Below are 23,145 nucleotides of genomic sequence, written 5' to 3' on the forward strand. Positions count from 1 at the left end.
GAAGTCTACTGGACCTGGTGGGGACTGTGATTCGATGGAGTAGGGTGTGGAAGTCTACTGGACTCAGTGGGGTCCGTGATTTGTTGGAGAAAGGTATGGATGTCTACTGGACCTGGTGGGTACCGTGATTCGATCGAGTAGGGTATGGGAAGTCTACTGGACCCGGTGAGGACTGTGATCCGATGGAGTAGGGTATGGAAGTCTACTGGACCCGGTGAGGACCGTGATTCGATGTAGTAGGGTGTGGAAGTCTACTGGACCCGGTGAGGACCGGGATTCGATGGAGAAGGGTGTGGAAGTCTACTGGACCCGGTGAGGACCGGGATTCGATGGAGATACGGTGTGGAAGTCTACTGGACCCGGTGAGCACCGTGATTCGATGGAGTAAGGTATGGAAGTCTACTGGACTCGGTGAGGACCGTGATTCGATGGAGTACGGTATGGAAGTCTACTGGACCCGGTGAGAACCGTGATTTGATGGAGTACGGTGTGGATGTCTACTGGACCCGGTGAGGACCGTGATTCGATGCAGTAGGTTGTGGAAGTCTACTGGACCCGGTGATGACCGTTATTCGATGGAAGAGGGTGTGGAAGTCTACTGGACTTGGTGGGGACTGTGATTCGATGGAGTAGGGTGTGGAAGTCTACTGGACCCGGTGAGGACCGTGATTCGATGCAGCAGGGTGTGGAAGTCTACTGGACCCGGTGAGGACCGGGATTCGATGGAGTAAGGTATGGAAGTCTACTGGACCCGGTGAGAACCGAGATTCGAATGAGATACGGTGTGGAAGTCCACTGCACCCGGTGAGGACCGTGATTCGATGGAGTACGGTATGGAAGTCTACTGGACCCGGGGAGGACCGTGATTCAATGGAGCAGGGTATGGAAGTCTACTGGACCCGGTGAGGACCGTGATTCGATAGAGTACGGTATGGAAGTCTACTGGACCCGGGGAGGACCGTGATTCAATGGAGCAGGGTATGGAAGTCTACTGGACCCGGTGAGGACTGTGATTTGATGGAGTAGGGTATGGAAGTCTGCTGGATCCGGTGATGACCGTGATTCGATGGAGTAGGATATGGAAGTCTACTGGACCCGGTGAGGACTGTGATTTGATGGAGTAGGTTATGGAAGTCTGCTGGACCCGGTGAGGACCGTGATTCGATGGAGTAGGATATGGAAGGCTGCTGGACCCGGTCAGGACCGTGATTCGATGGAGTAGGCTGTGGAAGTCGACTGGACCCGGTCAGGACCGTGATTCGATGGAGCAGGGTATGGAAGTCTACTGGATCCGGTGAAGACCATGATTCGATGGAGTAGGGTATGGCAGTCTACTGGACCCCGTGAGGATCGTGATTTGATGGAGTAGGGTGTAGAAGTCTATTGCACCCGGTGTGAACCGTGATTCGATGGAGTAAGGTGTATAAGTCTACTGGACCCGGTGAGGACTGTGATTCGATGGTGTAAGGTATGGAAGTCTACTGGACGCTATGAGGACTGTGATTCGATGGAGTAAGGTGTACAAGTCTACTGGACCCGGTGAGGACTGTGATTCGATGGAGTAAGGGGTGGAAGTCTACGGGACCCTGTGGGGACCGTGATTCGCTGGTGTAGGGTGTAGAGGTCTACTGGACCCGGTGAGAACCGTGATTCGATGGAGTAGGGGGTGGAAGTCTACTGGACCCCGTGAGGACTGTGATTCGATGGAGTAAGGGGTGGAAGTCTGCTGGATCCGGTGAGGACCGTGATTCGATGGAGTAGGGTACGGAAGTCTACTGGACCCGGTAAGGACTTTGATTCGATGGAGTAAGTTATGGAAATCTACTGGACTCGGTGGGGACCGTCATTCGATGGAGATAACGTGTTGAAGTCTACTGGACACGGTGAGGACCGTGATTCGATGGAGTAGGGTGTGGAAGACTACTAGACCTGGTGAGAACCGTGATTCGATGGAGTACGGTGTGGATGTCTACTGGACCCGGTGAGGACCGTGATTCGATGGAGTAGGTTGTGGAAGTCTACTGGACCAGGTGATGACCGTGATTCGATGGAGGAGGGTGTGGAAGTCTACTGGATCTTGTGGGGACTGTGATTCGATGGAGCAGAAGTGGAAGTGTACTGGACCCGGTGAGGACCGTAATTCGATGGAGATAAGGTGTGGAAGTCTACTGGACCCGGTGAGGACCGTGATTCGATGGAGTTCGGTATTGAAGTCTACTGGACCCGGTGAGGACCGTGATTCCATGGAGTACAGTATGGAAGTGTACTGGAGCAGGTGGGTACCGTGATTCGATGAAGCAGCGTATGGAAGTCTAATGGACCCGGTGAGGACCGTGATTCGATGAAGCAGGGTATGGAAGTCTACTGGACCCGGTAGTGACCGGGATTCGATGGAGATAAGGTGTGGAAGTCTACTGGACCCGGTGAGAGCCTTGATTTGATGGAGTAGGGTGTGGAAGTCTACTGGACCTGGTGGGGACTGTGATTCGATGGAGTACAATATGGAAGTCTACTGGACCCGGTGAGGACCGTGATTTGATGGAGAAAGGTATGGATGTCTGCTGGACCCGGTGCGGACATTGATTCGATCGAGTAGGGTATAGGTAGTCTACTGGACCCAGTGAGGACAGTGGATCCGATGGAGTAGGGTATGGAAGTGTACTGGACCCGGAGAGGACCGTGATTCAATGGAGCAGGGTATGGAAGTCTACTGGACCCGGTGAGGACCGGGATTCGATGGAGTACGGTATGGAAGTCTACTGGACCCGGTGAGTACTGTGATTCGATGGAGTACGGCACGGAAGTCTACTGGACTCGGTGAGGATCAGGATTCGATGGAGATAAGGTGTGGAAGTCTACTGGACCCGGTAAGGACCGTGATTCGATGGAGTACGGGATGGAAGTCTACTGGACCCATGAGGACTGTGATTTGACGGAGTAGGGTATGGAAGTCTGCTGGACCCGGTGAGGACCGTGATTCGATGGAGGAGGGTGTGGAAGTCTACTGGACCTGATGAGAACTGTGATTCGATGGAGTAAGGGACGGAAGTCTACTGGACCCGGTGAGGACTTTGATTCGATGGAGTAAGGTATGGAAGTCTACTGGTCCCGGTGGGGACCGTCATTCGATGGAGATAAGGTGTTGAAGTCTACTGGACCCGGTGGGGACCGTCATTCGATGGAGATAAGGTGTTGAAGTCTACTGGACACGGTGAGGACCGTGATTCGATGGATTAGGGTGTGGAAGTCTACTGGACCCGGTGAGAACCGTGATTTGATGGAGTACGGTGTGGATGTCTACTGGACCCGGTGAGGACCGTGATTCGATGGAGTAGGTTGTGGAAGTCTACTGGACCCGGTGATGACCGTGATTTGATGGAAGAGAGTGTGGAAGTCTACTGGACCTGGTGGGGGCTGTGATTCGATGGAGTAGGGTGCGGAAGTCTACTGGACTCAGTGGGGTCCGTGATTTGTTGGAGAAATGTATGGATGTCTACTGGACCCGGTGGGTACCGTGATTCGATCGAGTTGGGTATGGAAGTCGACTGGACACGGTGAGGACCGGAATTTGATGGAGTAGGGTATGGAAGTCTACTGGACCCGGTGAGGACCGTGTTTCGATGGAATAGGGTGTGCAAGTCTACTGGAACTGGTGGGGACTGTGATTCGATGGAGTAGGGTGTGGAAGTCTACTGGAGGCGATGAGGACCGCAATTCGATGGAGTAAGGTGTACAAGTCTACTGGACCCGGTGAGGACTGTGATTCGATGGGGTAAGGGGTGGAAGTCTACGGGACCCTTTGGGGACCGTGATTCGCTGGTGTAGGGTGTAGAAGTCTACTGGAGCCGGTGAGAACCGTGATTCGATGGAGTAGGGTGGGGAAGTCTACTGGACCCCGTGAGGACAGTGATTTGATGGAGTAAGGTACGGAAGTCTACTGAACCCGGTGAGGACTTTGATTCGATGGAGTCAGGTATGGAAGTCTACTGGTCCCGGTGGGGACCGTCATTCGATGGAGATAAGGTGTTTAAGTCTGCTGGACACGGTGAGGACCGTGATTCGATGGAGTAGTGTGTGGAAGTCTACTGGACCCGGTGAGAACCGTGATTTGATGGAGTACGGTGTGGATGTCTACTGGACCCGGTGAGGACCGTGATTTGATGGAGTAGGTTGTGGAAGTCTACTGGACCCAGTGATGACCGTGATTCGATGGAGGAGGGTGTGGAAGTCTACTGGACCTGGTGGGGACTGTGATTCGATGGAGTAGGGTGTGGAAGTCTACTGGACTCAGTGGGGTCCGTGATTTGTTGGAGAAAGGTATGGATGTCTACTGGACCTGGTGGGTACCGTGATTCGATCGAGTAGGGTATGGGAAGTCTACTGGACCCGGTGAGGACTGTGATCCGATGGAGTAGGGTATGGAAGTCTACTGGACCCGGTGAGGACCGTGATTCGATGTAGTAGGGTGTGGAAGTCTACTGGACCCGGTGAGGACCGGGATTCGATGGAGAAGGGTGTGGAAGTCTACTGGACCCGGTGAGGACCGGGATTCGATGGAGATACGGTGTGGAAGTCTACTGGACCCGGTGAGCACCGTGATTCGATGGAGTAAGGTATGGAAGTCTACTGGACTCGGTGAGGACCGTGATTCGATGGAGTACGGTATGGAAGTCTACTGGACCCGGTGAGAACCGTGATTTGATGGAGTACGGTGTGGATGTCTACTGGACCCGGTGAGGACCGTGATTCGATGCAGTAGGTTGTGGAAGTCTACTGGACCCGGTGATGACCGTTATTCGATGGAAGAGGGTGTGGAAGTCTACTGGACTTGGTGGGGACTGTGATCCGATGGAGTAGGGTATGGAAGTCTACTGGACCTGGTGAGGACCGTGATTCGATGGAGTAGGGTGTGGAAGTCTACTGGACCCGGTAAGGACCGTGATTCGATGCAGCAGGGTGTGGAAGTCTACTGGACCCGGTGAGGACCGGGATTCGATGGAGTAAGGTATGGAAGTCTACTGGACCCGGTGAGAACCGAGATTCGAATGAGATACGGTGTGGAAGTCCACTGCACCCGGTGAGGACCGTGATTCGATGGAGTACGGTATGGAAGTCTACTGGACCCGGGGAGGACCGTGATTCAATGGAGCAGGGTATGGAAGTTTACTGGACCCGGTGAGGACCGTGATTCGATAGAGTACGGTATGGAAGTCTACTGGACCCGGGGAGGACCGTGATTCAATGGAGCAGGGTATGGAAGTCTACTGGACCCGGTGAGGACTGTGATTTGATGGAGTAGGGTATGGAAGTCTGCTGGATCCGGTGATGACCGTGATTCGATGGAGTAGGATATGGAAGTCTACTGGACCCGGTGAGGACTGTGATTTGATGGAGTAGGTTATGGAAGTCTGCTGGACCCGGTGAGGACCGTGATTCGATGGAGTAGGATATGGAAGGCTGCTGGACCCGGTCAGGACCGTGATTCGATGGAGTAGGCTGTGGAAGTCGACTGGACCCGGTCAGGACCGTGATTCGATGGAGCAGGGTATGGAAGTCTACTGGATCCGGTGAAGACCATGATTCGATGGAGTAGGGTATGGCAGTCTACTGGACCCCGTGAGGATCGTGATTTGATGGAGTAGGGTGTAGAAGTCTATTGCACCCGGTGTGAACCGTGATTCGATGGAGTAAGGTGTATAAGTCTACTGGACCCGGTGAGGACTGTGATTCGATGGTGTAAGGTATGGAAGTCTACTGGACGCTATGAGGACTGTGATTCGATGGAGTAAGGTGTACAAGTCTACTGGACCCGGTGAGGACTGTGATTCGATGGAGTAAGGGGTGGAAGTCTACGGGACCCTGTGGGGACCGTGATTCGCTTGTGTAGGGTGTAGAGGTCTACTGGACCCGGTGAGAACCGTGATTCGATGGAGTAGGGGGTGGAAGTCTACTGGACCCCGTGAGGACTGTGATTCGATGGAGTAAGGGGTGGAAGTCTGCTGGATCCGGTGAGGACCGTGATTCGATGGAGTAGGGTACGGAAGTCTACTGGACCCGGTAAGGACTTTGATTCGATGGAGTAAGTTATGGAAATCTACTGGACTCGGTGGGGACCGTCATTCGATGGAGATAACGTGTTGAAGTCTACTGGACACGGTGAGGACCGTGATTCGATGGAGTAGGGTGTGGAAGTCTACTGGACCTGGTGAGAACCGTGATTCGATGGAGTACGGTGTGGATGTCTACTGGACCCGGTGAGGACCGTGATTCGATGGAGTAGGTTGTGGAAGTCTACTGGACCAGGTGATGACCGTGATTCGATGGAGGAGGGTGTGGAAGTCTACTGGATCTTGTGGGGACTGTGATTCGATGGAGCAGAAGTGGAAGTGTACTGGACCCGGTGAGGACCGTAATTCGATGGAGATAAGGTGTGGAAGTCTACTGGACCCGGTGAGGACCGTGATTCGATGGAGTTCGGTATTGAAGTCTACTGGACCCGGTGAGGACCGTGATTCCATGGAGTACAGTATGGAAGTGTACTGGAGCCGGTGGGTACCGTGATTCGATGAAGCAGCGTATGGAAGTCTAATGGACCCGGTGAGGACCGTGATTCGATGAAGCAGGGTATGGAAGTCTACTGGACCCGGTAGTGACCGGGATTCGATGGAGATAAGGTGTGGAAGTCTACTGGACCCGGTGAGAGCCTTGATTTGATGGAGTAGGGTGTGGAAGTCTACTGGACCTGGTGGGGACTGTGATTCGATGGAGTACAATATGGAAGTCTACTGGACCCGGTGAGGACCGTGATTTGATGGAGAAAGGTATGGATGTCTGCTGGACCCGGTGCGGACATTGATTCGATCGAGTAGGGTATAGGTAGTCTACTGGACCCAGTGAGGACAGTGGATCCGATGGAGTAGGGTATGGAAGTGTACTGGACCCGGAGAGGACCGTGATTCAATGGAGCAGGGTATGGAAGTCTACTGGACCCGGTGAGGACCGGGATTCGATGGAGTACGGTATGGAAGTCTACTGGACCCGGTGAGTACTGTGATTCGATGGAGTACGGCACGGAAGTCTACTGGACTCGGTGAGGATCAGGATTCGATGGAGATAAGGTGTGGAAGTCTACTGGACCCGGTAAGGACCGTGATTCGATGGAGTACGGGATGGAAGTCTACTGGACCCATGAGGACTGTGATTTGACGGAGTAGGGTATGGAAGTCTGCTGGACCCGGTGAGGACCGTGATTCGATGGAGGAGGGTGTGGAAGTCTACTGGACCTGTTGGGGACTGTGATTCGATGGAGCAGGAAGTGGAAGTCTACTGGACCTGGTGAGGACTGTAATTCGATGGAGATAAGGTGTGGAAGTCTACTGGAACAGGTGAGGACCGTGATTCGATGGAGTACGGTATAGAATTCTACTGGACCCGGTGAGGATTGTGATTCGATGGGGTACGGTATGGAAGTCTACTGGATCCGGTGGGTACCGTGATTCGATGGAGCAGGGTATGGAAGTCTACTGGACCCAGTGACGACCGTGATTCCATGGAACAGGGTATGGAAGTCTACTGGACCCGGTGAGGACCGTGATTCGATGGAGTACGGTATGGAAGTCTACTGGACCCGGGGAGGACCGTGATTCAATGGAGCAGGGTATGGAAGTCTACTGGACCCGGTGAGGACCGGGATTCAATGGAGTACGGTATGGATGTCTACTGGACCCGGTGAGGACCGTGATTTGATGGAGTAGGGTATGGAAGTCTACTGGACCCGGTGAGGACCATGATTCGATGGAGTAGGGTGTTGAAGTCTACTGGACCCGGTGAGGACTGTGATTCGATTGAGTAGTGTATGGAAGTCTACTGGACCCGCTGAGGACCATGATTCGATGGAGTAGGGTATGGAAGTCTACTGGACTTGGTGAGGACCGTGATTCGATGGAGTTGGAGGTGCAAGTCTACTGGACCCGGTGAGGACCGTGATTCGATAGAGTAGGGTGTGGAAGTCTACTGGACCCGGTGAATACCGTGATTCGATGGTGTATGGTATGTAAGTCTACTGGACCCGGTGAGGACTGTGATTCGATGGAGTACGGTATGGAAGTCTACTAGACCCGGTGAGGACCATGATTCGATGGAGTAGGGTGTGGAAGTCTACTGGACCCGGTGAGGACTGTGATTCGATTGAGTAGGGTATGGAAGTCTACTGGACCCGCTGAGGACCATGATTCGATCGAGTAGGATATGGACGTCTACTGGACTCGGTGAGGACCGTGATTCGATGGAGTTGGAGGTGCAAGTCTACTGGACCCGGTGAGGGCCGTGATTCGATAGAGTAGGGTGTGGAAGTCTACTGGACCCGGTGAATACCGTGATTCGATGGAATAGGGTATGGAAGTCTGCTGGACCCGGTGAGTACCGTGATTCGAAGGAGCAGTGTATGGAAGCCTACTGGATCCGGTGAGGACTGTGATTCGATCGAGGAGGGTATGGAAATCTACTGGACCGGATGAGGACCGTGATTCGATGGAGATAATGTGTGGAAGTCTACTGGACCCGGTGAGGACCGTTATTCGATGGAGTAAGGTATGGAAGTCTACTGGACCCGGTGAGTAATGTGATTTGATGTAGTAAGGTATGGAAGTCTACTGAACCCGGTGGGGACCGCAATTCGATGGAGCAGGGTGCGGAAGTCTCCTGGACCCTGTGAGGACCGTGATTCGATGGAGTAAGGGGTGCAAGTCTACTGGACCCGGTGAGGACCGTGATTCGATGGAGTAGGGTGTTGATGTCTACTGGACCCGGTGAGGACCATGATTCGATGGAGTAGGGTGTGGAAGTCTACAGGACCCGGTGAGGACTGTGATTCGATGGAGTAGGATATGGAAGTCTACTGGACCCGATGAGGACAGCGATTCGATGGAGCAGGTGTGGAAGTCTACTGGACCCGGTGAGGACTGTGATTCGATGCAGTAGGGTGTGGAAGTCTACTGGACCCGGTGACGACCGTGATTGGATGGAGTAAGGTGTGGAATTCTACTGGACCCGGTGAGGACCGTGATTCGATGGAGTAGGGTATGGAAATCTACTGGACCAGATGAGGACCGTGATTCGATGGAGATAAGGTGTGGAAGTCTACTGGACCCGGTGAGGACCGTGATTCGATGGAGTAAGGTATGGAAGTGTACTGGACCCGGTGAGGACCGTGATTCGATGGAGTAGTGTATGGAATTCTACTGGACCCGGTGAGGACCGTGATTCGATGGAGTACGGTATGGAAGTCTACTGGACCCGGTGAGGACCGTGATTCGATGGAGTAAGGTATGGAAGTGTACTGGACCCGGTGAGGACCGTGATTCGATGGAGTAGTGTATGGAATTCTACTGGACCCGGTGAGGACCATGATTCGATGGAGTGGGGTGTATAAGTCTACTGGACCCGGTGGGGACCGTGATTCGATGGAGTAGGTTTTGGATGTTTACTGAGGATCGCTGAATATGACGTTTGGAAGAGTTGAGCGCCAACCTGTACACATTTGACTGTTTAATTATGATGAGCCCTTTTCGCTTTTTCTCCCCCTTTCTTTTCTTTACTAACCCTTCAGTTAAGTTAATATTCAGAAAAATAATTCCTTTAATCATACGCAGTGTGCTCCCTGTTATTTCCTGGCAATGAGTTGTAACAGGGTAGCAAGTCACACAGCATTCACACAAATTGGGGTTTGGGTGGGAGACGTCCCAATCTCACAGATTTGGCGGGATCGGAGTGTGTATTCCCTAGACTTATGTGGCCCGAGAACTGTGGGTCTTTCGGCACAGAGTTGGAAGGCTGCCAGCGAGGGCTACCAGCTGTTTGCAGATCAGCCCGAGAAGACCAGGGTTTCATGAAGTAGAGCAGACTAAGATAGAGTTTTAGTACTGGGAATTTATTGGTAAAGCTGAAAGGACGAAATGACCTACTGCTCTTTTATGTTCCTAACACTGAATGAGAGCAGGATAACTTAATTCTCTACAGAGCAACTTCTTGTTATCAGCTGGAGACAGCTGATATCAGCTGTACCATCATGAGAAGCACTGTTCATAGACCATAACACTAAAACGTTATTTCCTGTCAATTCACCCATAAATTCCATTAGTTAGTCCTGCAGAATTCCTTAGGTCCTACTGAAGCCTGGGAACTTATCTCCCTCACCTCCAAAAGGCTGAAAACAATGAACCTTTAGAAAAGCTAATGAAGAACTCGCCACTGTTTAACATTTTATTATAATCTGTGAAATAAATCACCAAGATCAGAAATCTCAGTGCTGAAAAAGCAGGCCACTGTTTTAAATGCACTAAAGCAGGATTGAGACCAAATGGACTAATGTGGCAGTGAGATGTATATTACACTTCTTTGTCCGGTGATGTACTGCTGACGGCAGGACTGTGAAGAAACCCAGGTTTTACCCACGGAGCAAGAAAAAAAATGAACCAACATTGGATGGATCTAATGAATAGCCAAATAGGTCATTTCTGCAGATCTTTTGACTTTCTTTGGCGAAGGCCTTAGAATTCTCCTTCACATTGTCTGCTAGAACATCCTCATGTCTTCTTTTAGTCTTCCTGATTTCCTTCTTAAGTGTTCTCTTGCATTTCTTATACTCCTCTTGTACCTCATTTGTTCCTGCTTGCCTATACATGCTGTGTACCTCTTTTCTTTTTTCTTAACCAGGACCAATATCTCCTGAAACACGAGGTCCCTTAACCTGGCATCCTTGCCTTTTATTCTGACAGGCACATACAAACCCTGTACTCTCAAAAATTTCACTTCTGAAGGCCTCCTACTTACCAAGTACACTCCGTCCCAATCCACATTTGTTAGATCTTTTCTGAAACTAACCATCAAAATTGGTCTTTACCAACATAGAATCTTAGCCTGAAGACCAGATCTTTTTTTTCCCAATATTACCAGGAATCTAATGGCATTGTGATCACTAGATGCAAAGTGTTCCCCTACACAAACTTCTGTCACCTGTCCTGGCTCACTCCCTAATAGGAGATCTAGTATCACACTATCTAACTGGAATATATTTGACAAACTCTTCCCCATTCAGCCCTTTTACAGTATGGGAGTCCCACTCAATATGTAGAAAGTTAAAATCACTTACTATCCCAACCTTATGTTTCTTTCAATAGTCTGTGATCGCTCTACAAATTTGCTCCTCTAAATCCTGCAGACTGTTGGGTGGACTATAATATAGTCCCATTAACGTGATCGTGCCTTTCTCATTCCTTGGTTCTACTCATAAGGTCTCACTATACAAGCTATCCAATCTGTCCTGACTGAGCACTGTAGTGACATTTTCTCTGGCGAGTAATGCCATCCCTTCCCCTTTCGTGCTCTGTCACATCTAAAACAACGGAACCCAGAACACTGAGCTGCCAGCCCTGCCCCTCCTGCAACCAAGTCTCACTAATGGCTATAAACTCATAGTTCTATACACCGATCCATGCTGTAAGCTCATCCACCTTTCCTACAATACTTCTTGCTTTGAAATATATGCAGCTTAGAAATCAGCACCACCATACTCGAGCTTTCGAGGCCTAACTTTGTATATAGGCTTACCATCTTTCCCCACAACCTCTCCACTGGCTGTTCTGGCGCTCTGGTTAAGACAGAGATGAGATGGAACTGAATGGTGGAGCAGTCTGATGGCCTAGTGCTGCTTCTGTTTCTAAGATTCCTATGGGGATAGTGGCAAAACATGGAAATAGCAGTAGAACTATATATGAAACTGCACACTCAATGCCAGCATCAGAGCCTTCGGGAAAGTGCTTAGGCTTTAGGTATCGCTGTGTCTTGGGAGCAGGAGCAGGAATTGCAATTGGAACAAAAAGAAAAATCGAAGCACTTTTCAGGTGCAGGAATTAAGAAATGGAAAAGGGACTAATGATCTCAGGTATTAAAGTATAGTCTTCAAATTAGCATAAGAGTTGGGAGTTGTTCAATACAATATGTCACTAAAGAGATTTATTATCCCTTTTGGTGACCTGAAAAGAAAAGGAAAACAATCTGAGTTACAGTAATAGCTGCAGTGGTAATAGCAGGAAAGGAATTGCTTATTGGCCGCCTGGAATATATGCAAAACCTCTGGTGTCTGAAATAAGTAGGGTATGAGGTGACGGACACCATAGTCAATTGCACAGATGTGAGCTGGCAATATCAGATCCCAAGTGTGGAGGAATGACAGACGTGGTAAAGAGACTGCAACTAGGTTTATTCATCAACATTGCAACAGAACACCTGTGGCTCAGCTGAGCAACACCACAAAATCATTCTTAAAACAAGGATCCTGCCATTAGCACTAATCGGGTGTCTGTCTAAGTACTGCAAGTAACATAGAATCCCCAAAATTAATTTGAACAGAAAGCACCAGGAGACAGCGTTACAAAGAGTGAATCGCTCACAGCAAACACAAGGAACTCTACATGATTAACAACTCACGTTAAACAACAATTAACCAATTCCGGTGCTCTAAAAACTTTGGAGCCCAGTGCCCTCCAGCACCCTGCACAGGCCAGGAGAGCTCATTACATGGCAGCATGGTAGTGTAGCAGTTAGCATAATTGCTTTCAGCAATCAGGGTTCGATTCCCGCCACTGTCTGTAAGATGCTTGTGTGTTCTCCCCGTAACTGCGTACATATCCTCTGAGTGGTCCGGTTTCCTCCCACATTCCAAAGACGTACAGGTTAGGGTTAGTAATTTGCGGGCATGCTTTCTTAGCGCTGGAAGTGGGGTGACACTTGCAGGCTGCCTCCAGCACAACTTTCACTGAATTGATTTGACACAAGCAATGCATTTCGCTGTATGTTTCAATGTACATGTGATAAATAAAACTAATCAGGGAATAAAGAATCAGTCCAAAGGCAAAATGTTGCAGCTGTAGGAAATCTAAACGGAAAACAAAAATTGCTGGAAATACTCAGCCATTCAGGAAAAAAAAATTATATATATATATATTTTTTTTAAATTTTAAAACTAATGCTGGCTTAGGAGTGGAATTGGAAATGGGGTGTATTTGCCAATGGGGATTGTGATCAGGCACAACGACTCACTAAAGGTATTGAACATGTTCACTTATCGTGAACAAGGCCTCAATTCCATGAGGGAGGGAGTGCATACGTTCTCATTAAGCTATTTAATCCCCCAAAATTACAGAGAATCCACAGAGTTTATAACATCAGAGCCAGACACCAAGGTAACCGGCTTTTAAGGTCTTTAATCTATTCATTGACTTTCTAATGTTCAGAAAATCAAAGAGCTCTTACCTCACGAACTCAACCTAAGACAGGGTTCAAAACAGCCTGCATTATCTTCTCTACAAAGGCATTGTGCGTGGACTCCGTCCATCCAACACTGGCAATGGACTTTTGTATTCCTAACAATGTGTATACCTTTGACAAATGCAATGGCTCACCGATTTTTTTCTGGTCTTCAGCTCTCTGAAGAAAACAAATTTAGACTTAATTAGCAGAGAAGGCCAGCATGTACCGTGACTGTGGTGACATTAGGTTGCCTTGCACAGAGTCTACGAGCTCAGTAATGAACAGATCTTTAGCAATTCTGGAACCTGGAGGTACTCAGCAGTTCATGAACAGCTGTGGAACGAGTGCTCATCGATTTGGAGGGTCAACGGCCTCTCTCTCACAGTCGCTCTCCAAGCTGCTGCAGGTTTCTAGCATTTCCTGGTTGCCTTTTGGAATGGATCAGTCTTTGGAGGTGTGAAGGAGCTGAAGGGATTTGTGGAATTAGGTTGCTCATGAAAGGTCATCAATGTGCAAAACTTACACAAGAGGCTGTTGGTGCCGCAGCCTGGAGTGACAAACTATCTGCGGGAGGAACTCAATGGCTGAAGCTGCATCTGTAGGACAACAGGGACTGTTGGCAACTTGGGTCAAAACCCTGCAGACTTTTCTTCTTCCTCACTGATTTCTTTACTCTCGAAATGATGCTCGATCCAGTGAGTACCTGCAAAGTCAATTCTTGTTTCATGCTTCACCTTCTGAATATCACTGACATTTTCTGCTTTTAATTGAAAATTCCAGCATCTGCAGCATTTTTTTTCAGCTTTTCAACAGACAGATCCAATGCTTGAAGCGCACTGAGAAAAGAAGGGTGCTGTTCAGTTTGTGTGCAGGCTGAAAGATCCCAAATGGAATTCATCGATGAGTGGCCAGTCTTGGAATCCTACATGAAGCACACAAGACTGTCTATTCGAGACTTCAGTTTGGAATTTATCAAGTGGTTGGGTGGGTCAGGGGAGACGTCAAGGCATCATTGAATTTCATGCAATTCCCAAATTGGCAGTGGTAATGATCCCTAAGAGAGTGTGTAACCAAGACATGATTTGGACATAACCTGTTTCTGTGTTTCTCAAGAAGATGTGCTTGTTTAGACCAAGAAAAAAGGCATATGGCATTCTTTGGTTCCATAGACATCATCCCTTGCAAACTAGCTTTGGCCCCCTTCAATACCTGTCTGACATCACATGCCAGGTAGGTCCTGATGAAGATTAATTCAAGGAATCATCTCCTCCCATTGTCATTATTACGGACCCTCCTTCCGAGTGGATAGCTTTTTGTGAAAGTATATGACTCTGAGATCATTTACTTGACGCCAGTCAAGGAATCTAGACAAGAACACAAATACCAGAAGAACTCAGCCAGTCAAGCAGCATCTATGGAAAGGAAAAAATCTGGTATTCTTCTCTAAAATTGGAAGACCCTCTGTCAGAACTGGTGGCTGAGTTCTTCCCACATTTCTGAACATTTTTTCAGATTTCAACCATTTCATTAGTTTTCCAAGCAATCAGTTTTCCCAGGAAAGTAACCTATCCTGTTCACATATCTGGGAGATAGAAAATATTATGGCAAAATCATACATTTGACTTAAATCCAAAATTACTGATCATTTACTTTGCATGAGCACATTTCCTTATCTGGCATTTTTCAGTGGTGTCCCTCTTTCCTAGAACTCTCTGTAAAACTGGAATACATTTCAAGGGGATTTATTGATGTCAAAGTTCATGATTAAGAGGAATTGTCTAATACATGATTCAGTTTAATAAACAGCTGGCGGGCTCCAACAGAAGATTTTCATACAAGCAATAAACAGATACAGAAACCAAAGCAAAAATGGAGATATACATCTGGATGGGCAGCACTGCAGAGAAACAGAGTTAACAGAGGGCCAAGTGTTTCCACTATTTCCCATTTCCATGACTTCAGCTTCTCTGAAGCTTGCAGAGAATGTCTGTGATACGGAGGAGACTGAGAGTGCAGTATTGGTAGTGTTGGCTGGGAAACATGGTGAAGGCTTGTTAGTTGTAATTGTTCTGTCTGAGCAGGTATAGGCAGAAGGACATGAGGATAAGGAACAAAAAATATTGCCAGAATTGTAAGGTACCAAACTGTGCATTTACCCAAAATGTTAAATAATAGAGAATACTGGAAATATTGAGCAAGTCAGGCAGCTTCTGCAGAAAGAGAAAAATGGTGTCAACATTAGAGGACAGTTTAGCTTTTAATCCGATATGGCCAACTCTAATACATTATTTGAAATCGTTAAATTCAATGTTGAGTTCTGAGATTGGTTTCTTAAATTCAGTTTGTTGAGCTTTTGTTAGATTTTATTGGAACAGTTGAGGAGGCAACAGACAAAGAAATCAGAATCAAAGTACGTTGGGAATTTGAAGTGCGGGAATGAGGGGTTTGGTGGCACCCTTTGAAGTGTCTGCAAAGTGGTCAGCCAATCTGTGTGCTTAGCTTCTCCAGTGCAGGGGAGACCACACAGTACATATAGAATGCAGAACACTGAATTAAAAACAGGAATAGTGAATTGCGGCTTTACCTGGCAGGGGTGTTTGGGTCCTTGGACAGTGGGAAGTGTGGAGGCAAAGGGTAGCTGTTACAATTATTGTGATTGTGTCAGTTGGTGTCATTAAAAGAGGAGTGGTGTTTGCTAGGCAAGGAAGTGTGAGAGAAGTTAAGAAGAATCGGTTTCTTCATATTTTTAAACAAATTGGGGAAGAAAGGGATAAGTGTGTCTGAGGATGGATTACATTAAAGATGATAAGAATTATTTCATTTCCGGACTTAACATGTTACATTGAGTTCAACAATTTCAGATAGTCAGCTTTTACAGTTTGTATCAGAACTGACCAATTCTGGTGAAAAGTTCTCAGCCTGAAACGTTAACTCAGGTTTTCTTGCTCCCCAGATGCTGCCCGACCTGCTGAATATTGAGAGTATTTTTCTGGTGTAATTTCAGACTTCTTGCAGCTGCAGTATTTTACTTTTCAAAGCACCAGGCATGATTCGCCCAGGATGCCAGAAGTTCCTTTCATGCAAGAATTCATTCACATTGTCCTTAATGCTTATTCTTACAGAACAGTGCTACAGTTGCAAATTTGTGAGCTCTGCAAGAACCATATATCATATAGTTCCACATCCTCACACACTCTCCAGGCAGCTGAGATCTTTAAAATAATTATCACAGTTTGAACTTAATGCCTTTTGATCGTTGCTGAGAAGGAGTCTGTGTCATGGTCCGGTCGATGAAATCCGCATTCTGGTTCACAGTCCAGTTCATCGATCCTTATTCTGGGTTTTCCTGTTTTCTCTTGTTCCATTGGGTGCCTTAACTGAGGCACCTGATTCTCATTTTGGGCTGGCATGTAAATACTTCTGCAAACCAAGGATTCCCTGCTGGACTGTTCCCTTTCCCTCTCCATCTGAATCCTCGATAGTTTACCTCAGCAGTCATCCTGGCCCTGCATCCTAGGAGGGTCCCAGCCCTGCATCCTAGGAGGGTCCCAGCCCTGCGTCCTAGGAGCATCCCAGCCCTGCGTCCTAAGAGGGTCCCAACCCTGCATCCTAGGAGGGTCCCAACCCTGCGTCCTAGGAGGGTCCCAGCCCTGCGTCCTAGGAGGGTCCCAGCCCTGCGTCCTAGAAGGGTCCCAGCAGCTCTGAGTCCAGGAAGGAGTCCTGACTCCGTACCCAAGAGCCCAACCAAGCCAAGTCCAAGAGCCAAACCAAACCTAGTCCAAGAGCCTCGTCCTGTGCTGGAGTTCCCTCGTCCAGTCCAAGAACCTCATCTAGCCCAAGCCACGCCCAAGAACCTCGTCTAGTCTAAGCCACGTCCAAGAACCTCGTCTAGTCCAAGTCAAGGCTTTGTGTTCTCGTCCCGTGCAGGAGATCCACGTCCAGTCCTGTAGCCTAGCCACATCTAGTCCTGTAGCCACATCTTGTCCTCGCCTAGATCCGGGGTCCGAGCCCAAGTCAAGACCCAGGTTCCGGGTCCCTGTCCGGTCTCTGGCTCGGAGTCCCAGCCCAGGCCCTGTGTCTTTTAGTCGTCCAGGGCCTGTGTCCATGTCCAGCATCATTTCTTCCTGACTCCCCTTGCTTTCTTGATAAACTTTGTCCTGTTCCCAATACTTCAGTGTCTGTGTCTTGCATTTGGGTCCGCTTCCAGCGACCCCCTTATGACAGTCTGTGAGTGGCCTGTTGCTGTGTGGCTCACTGAGGCAGGCAGGTAGGCCTCTCTGCATCATATGGTGTCCCTCTCTTTTCCTGAAAGTCAGTGATATCTTTGGATAGTATCATGGTTCTGCATTTATAGTTTGGACTATTGCATTTATGGACTATGGACTTTTTCAGACTGATGGTCTTAATATTGTGTTTATTTTTAGTCGCCATTCCTCTTCAGTTTTGTTGTGTGAGGGAACGATGTTTGGGGATTGATGTTCTATTGTGTTCTGTTAGTTTTGTTGCAGGGAGGGGTTTTGTTTGGGGGGTGTTGATGTTCCTGTTCCATTTGTGCAGGGGAGGGGGTGTGGGGTTGATGATTGGGATGCCATTCTTTTTTGTGCTGAGGGAGTGTGAATTTGATGTCTCTCTCTAAACGACTTTCATGTTCCTTCTTTGTTTCGTGGCTGTTGGGAGAAGCTGAATTTCAGAGTTGTATATGAATACATGCTTCGATAATAAGTGAACATTTGAACCTTTGAAATTGTAAGCAGGTGGAATCAAAGATGCTTTCAGCACAGAAACAGGGCCTTCAGTTTGTTGTACCGTGAGAGTTCTTTGAGAAACTACTCTGCCTAATCCCACATCCCTTCCCTGTAAAATCATTCAACATTTTACAGAATTGATCACCCTGTCTGCTTTCAACTTTCCACCTAAGATATAGATGGCTGCTAAGTGACACCCATAATTTTACACAGTTTTCTTCCATTGTGTGTCTCTGCGTGCTGTTGCCACTGCTCTATTCCCTCTAAACCCGCAACTATGTGGCTACGGCACAGCTCAAACGCCATCTATAAATTTGCTGATGACACAACTATTTTTGGCAGAGCTTCAGATGGCGAAGAGGAGGTGTACAGGAGTGAGATAGATCAGCTGGTTGAGTGGTGTTGCAACAATAACACTCGGTGTCAGTGAGACCAAGGATTTGATTGTGGACTTCAGGAAGGGCAGGTTGAGGAATCACGCACCAGTCCTCATCATGGGGCCAGCAGTGGAAAGAGTGACCAGTTTCAAGTTCCTAGATATCACTGGCCTCCCCAGCATTGATGATACCTTCAAAGGTGATGTCTCAAAGAGGCAGCATCCAATAATAAGGGCCCCATTCCTCAGGACATTAACCCCTCTCTTTGCTGCTATCAAGGGAGTGGTACAGGAACCTGAAGACATGCACTCAACATTTCAGGAACAGCTTCCTCCCCTCTGCCATCAGATTTCAGGATGGACAATGAACCCGTGTCCAACATCTCACTGCTTTTTTTTGTTGTTCTCTACCTATTAAATTATATATATTTCTTATTGTAAAGTTTTTTTATTATTAGTTATTGCAATATACTGCTGCCACAAAACAAGAAATTCACTAGCAGTCACTGGCTTCAGCAAAATCACATCAATGTGACATGAATGCCAAATCAGGAAAGTGTTTCAGTTAGTTAACATAGCAGTCCCCTGAAATAAAGTGCCCAGAAGTTGACAATACTTTCTGAACTTACCAAATCTGTATTCGCACCTTGATTCCATCCACATCTATTGTCTTCATTTTGAAGTCAACTCCTGTGAATCAGGAGAAAGTATATGCATTTGATTAAGTACCAAGAACAAATAGAAGATCAGTATAACAAGTTCACTCCCACGCCAGCACACACACAAAATGCTGGAGGAACCCAAGCAAGTCAGGCAGTTGAGTTTAGTACCTCCATAGATGCTGCCTGGCTTGCTGAGCTCCTCCACCATTTTGTGTGTGTGTTGCTTAAGATTTCCATCATCTGCAGGATCTCTTGTGGTTACTCAAGACCCCAGAGCAGGTCTGTAGTTGAACAAAGAACATAGCACATAGAATGTTACAGCATAGAACGTTGTGTCAACATTTAACCTATTCTGAGATCAAACCTACCCTTCCCTCCTACGTAGCCCTCCATTTTCCATCATCCATTTGATAGATTCTTAAATGCCCCTAAATGTATCTGCTTCTCTCACCACCCCTGGAAGGGCATTTCATGGACCAACCATTCTGTGTACAGAACATCCACCTTACATCCTCTAACATCTCTCCCTACATTTTCCATATTTGTCCATGTTGTGAAACAGCATATCTCTTTGACTTTTCATTCACCTTGTGTCCACTCAAACCCCCGCAGATACCATCTGTCGCATTACTTTAAATTTTGCAGTCATTTGGACCTTTTTTTTAAAACATAAGATTTGCTAAGGTGTATTTTGAAATATGTAAAAGTAAACATGACTGAGACCTCCTCCTTTTCATCCCCCAAGAGTCTGCCATTACCACAGCAATGTGCTTTTGTACTAGAATATAAAACAATAAAACACAGTGCAGGCCCTTCGGCCCACAGTGTTTTGCTGACCTATATAAACCTACTCCACAAGCAACCTAACCTTTCCCTCCTACATAGCCCATAATCCTCCATTTCTCTTACATCAACGTATCTATTTAGATGTCATCCCTGTATCAGCCTCTAGCACTAACCCTAGCAGCACATCCCAGGCATCCATGTTCTTTCTTTAAAAAAATTTGACGTCTCCACTAAACTTTCCCCTACTCACCTAAAGTAGATGTGCTCTGGTATTGGCTATTTTAATATTTTAGCTACTTACCAATTTTTAACACCTCTCTGCGGCAATTTGGTGCCAATTTTTCTATGGGCAGGTGCTGCCAACCCAAGAATTAGAGACAGCGATCCCAAGCTCTTCTAATTTCAGACCCTTCAGTGTTTCTTTGTCCGACATCAGTGCAGAAGCACCCACAGGTATTGTCCCAATTCCACTCACCTTCAGCTGCTTCGTCAGCAGCTACTCTCCACCATGGATATTTGTTGATGCCTACCTGGCGCTCAGTTCTATTCGTACCTCCTCAGCAAACAAAGCAGCCAGTTTGCAGCAAAACCTAGACAATATTCAGTCATGGCCAGTAGCATATAATTGGCAAGTAGCAGTCACACCAAAATGAGCCCCATTCTCTATTGTCAGAGATGGTCATCAACAATAGAGAGTCTTAAGCACTTATAATTGATATTTAATGGCATTATCATCACAGATTTACCAACCAATGACAACCTAAGGTCATCATTGTTTGTATAATTTATGTTTATTCTCATTTTGTAACATACAGTAATGTGCGACTGCTGCAAAAGTCTAATCTTCATGGCAACACGCACACTGAATGTTGGAGGAACTCAGCAGGCCAGGCAGCATCTATGCAAAGGAATAAACAATCGACGTTTTGGACTGAGACCTTCAGTGGGACTGAGAAAAAAAAGATGAGAAGTCAGTGTGAGAAGGTGGGGGGACGGAGGAAGAAGTACAAGCGGTATGTGATGGGTGGAACTGGGAGGGGGTGAGTGAGTGAATTAAAGAGCTGTGAAGTTGATTAGTGAAAGAGATCAAGGGCTGGAGGTGGGGCAATCTGATAGGAGAGAGTAGAAAATCATGGAAGAAAGAGAAGAAGAATCACTAGAGAGGGGTGAAAGGCAGGTGAAAAAAGGATGAGGGAAACAGGAATGGAGAATGGTGAATTGGGGTTGCAATTGCCAGAAGTTTGAGAAATTGACGTTCATGCCATCAGGTTGGAGGCTACCCAGACAGAATATCAGGTGTTGCTCCTCCAACTTGAGTGAGGCCTCATCATGGCAGTAGTAGAGGAAGCCATGGACTGATATGTCGGAATGGGAATGGGAAGTGGAAATGAAACAGGTGGCTGCCGGGAGATCCCGCTTTTTCTGGCCGCCGGAGTGCTGGTGCTCGGAGACTCTAATTTTCATGGCCTTTGCACCCTGGGAATATATGAACACAGGGTATATGAGAACAATAAACTTAAGCTCGATCAATGACCAGAATATCAAAGGGAACTCCCTCATTAATACCATGGCTACAAGAGCAGGTCGGAAGCTGTATATTCTGCAGCAATTGACACCACTCCTGATATCCCAAAACCTCTCCATTATTTACACTGGAGAAGTCAGAGGTGTCATGGAATAATCCTCGCTTACCCGGATGAGCACAGCTCCAGCTCAGGAGCATCACCACCCAGGACAAAGCTGTCTGCTTGGTTAACACATACACCACCCTAAACATTCATTCTCTTCACTGTTGGTACACAGTGGCTGCCATCAACAAAACACTGAGAAATTACTCAGTCAGGCTCCTTCCAAACCTACAGCCCACAGGAGTATTATCACCTCCTGTGGGTATAATTGTTGAATTTTTTTTTGAATGTTGCACCAACATACCACAGCAAATTTTTAATGCATGTAAATATATATGGTGAATAAAGTTGATCCTTGATCCATCGTCCTTCACTTCCCAGTTGCTTACCATCTTGATCTGGAAGAACATTACCCATATCTCCTCATCACTATTTTGCATGCCTGGAACTCTCCAGCCAACAGCACTGTGACTGTGCGTGACGGCAGCTGTACCAGGCAAGCGAATGCCACATCTTCTCAAGAGCAATTATAGTTGGACATTAGCTGCAGATTTTGTCAGGAATTCCCAGACCCCGGGAAATGATGAAATAAGAAAAAAACAACGAACGTTGCACTTAGTAAGACCAAAGAGTTGACTGTGGACTTCAGGTAGGGGTCCTTATCGAGGAGTTAACAGTGGAGAGGGTGAGCAGTTTTAAGTTCTTGGGTGTCACCATCTCTCAAGGTCTCTCCTGCATTCAACATATTGATTCAATTATGAAGAAGGCGTGCCAGCAGCTGCATTTGATTTGGAGTTTGGGAAGGTTTGGTATGTCACCAAAGCTCTAGCAAATTTCTACAGGCGTATGGTGGAGAGCATTCTAACCCATTGCCCCATGGTCTGGTATGGAGGGGCCACTGCACTGGATTGAAAAATGCTGCAGAGGGTTGTAAACTCCATCATGGGAACTAGCCACCCCACCATCAAGACATCTTCAAAAGGCGAACCTCAAGAAATCGGCATCCATCATTAAATACTCCCACCACCCAAGACATGTCCTCTTTTCAGTGCTACCATCAGAGGAGTATGTACAGGAGCTTGAAGACACCCACTCAATATTTTAGGACCAGCTTCTTCCTCTCTGCCATCAGATTTATGAATTTAAGGGCAGGGAACATGATTTGTTCTAGATAACCACATGGGTCCCAGCTATGCCTGATTTTTGTTGGCTTCATCAAACAGACTAAGTTCCAAGCCAACCCTAGTAATGTCTGGAGACAAAGTATTAACGGACGTCTTTTATAAACCTACCGATTCCCCCGGGTATCTCGACAATGACTCTTCCACTATATCTCCTGTAAAAATGCTATTCCCTTTTCTCAGTTCCTTCATCTCTGCCAATCTGTTCCCAAGATGTGGCTTTCCTTTACAGGACATCAGAGATGTCCTCCTTCTTCAAAGAACAGGGTTTCTCTTCCTCCACCATTGATGCTGCACTCACCCTCATCTCCTTCATTTCTGGAATTTCTGGCCTCACTCCCTTTTCCCACCGCCTTAACAGAGATAGTGCTTCTTTTCTCCTTACCTACCATCTCACATCTGACACATCACTCTCTGCAACATCCACCATCCCCAAAGTAATTCTACCACCAAACATAT

General features: G+C 47.5%; 1 protein-coding gene across 1 annotated transcript in view; it reads right to left on the reverse strand.

The window, feature by feature from the left end:
• The window catches only part of rab15 (RAB15, member RAS oncogene family), a 469,378-nt gene that overhangs the window by 306,446 nt on the left and 139,787 nt on the right, over positions 1–23,145 (reverse strand). The window contains exon 2 of the mRNA XM_072266205.1: positions 19,059–19,119. Within this exon, the coding sequence (XP_072122306.1) occupies positions 19,059–19,119 (61 nt within the window). The remainder of the gene's footprint in view (positions 1–19,058; positions 19,120–23,145) is intronic.

Source organism: Mobula birostris, chromosome 1, assembly GCF_030028105.1.
Source record: "Mobula birostris isolate sMobBir1 chromosome 1, sMobBir1.hap1, whole genome shotgun sequence".
Classification (NCBI taxonomy): domain Eukaryota; kingdom Metazoa; phylum Chordata; class Chondrichthyes; order Myliobatiformes; family Myliobatidae; genus Mobula; species Mobula birostris.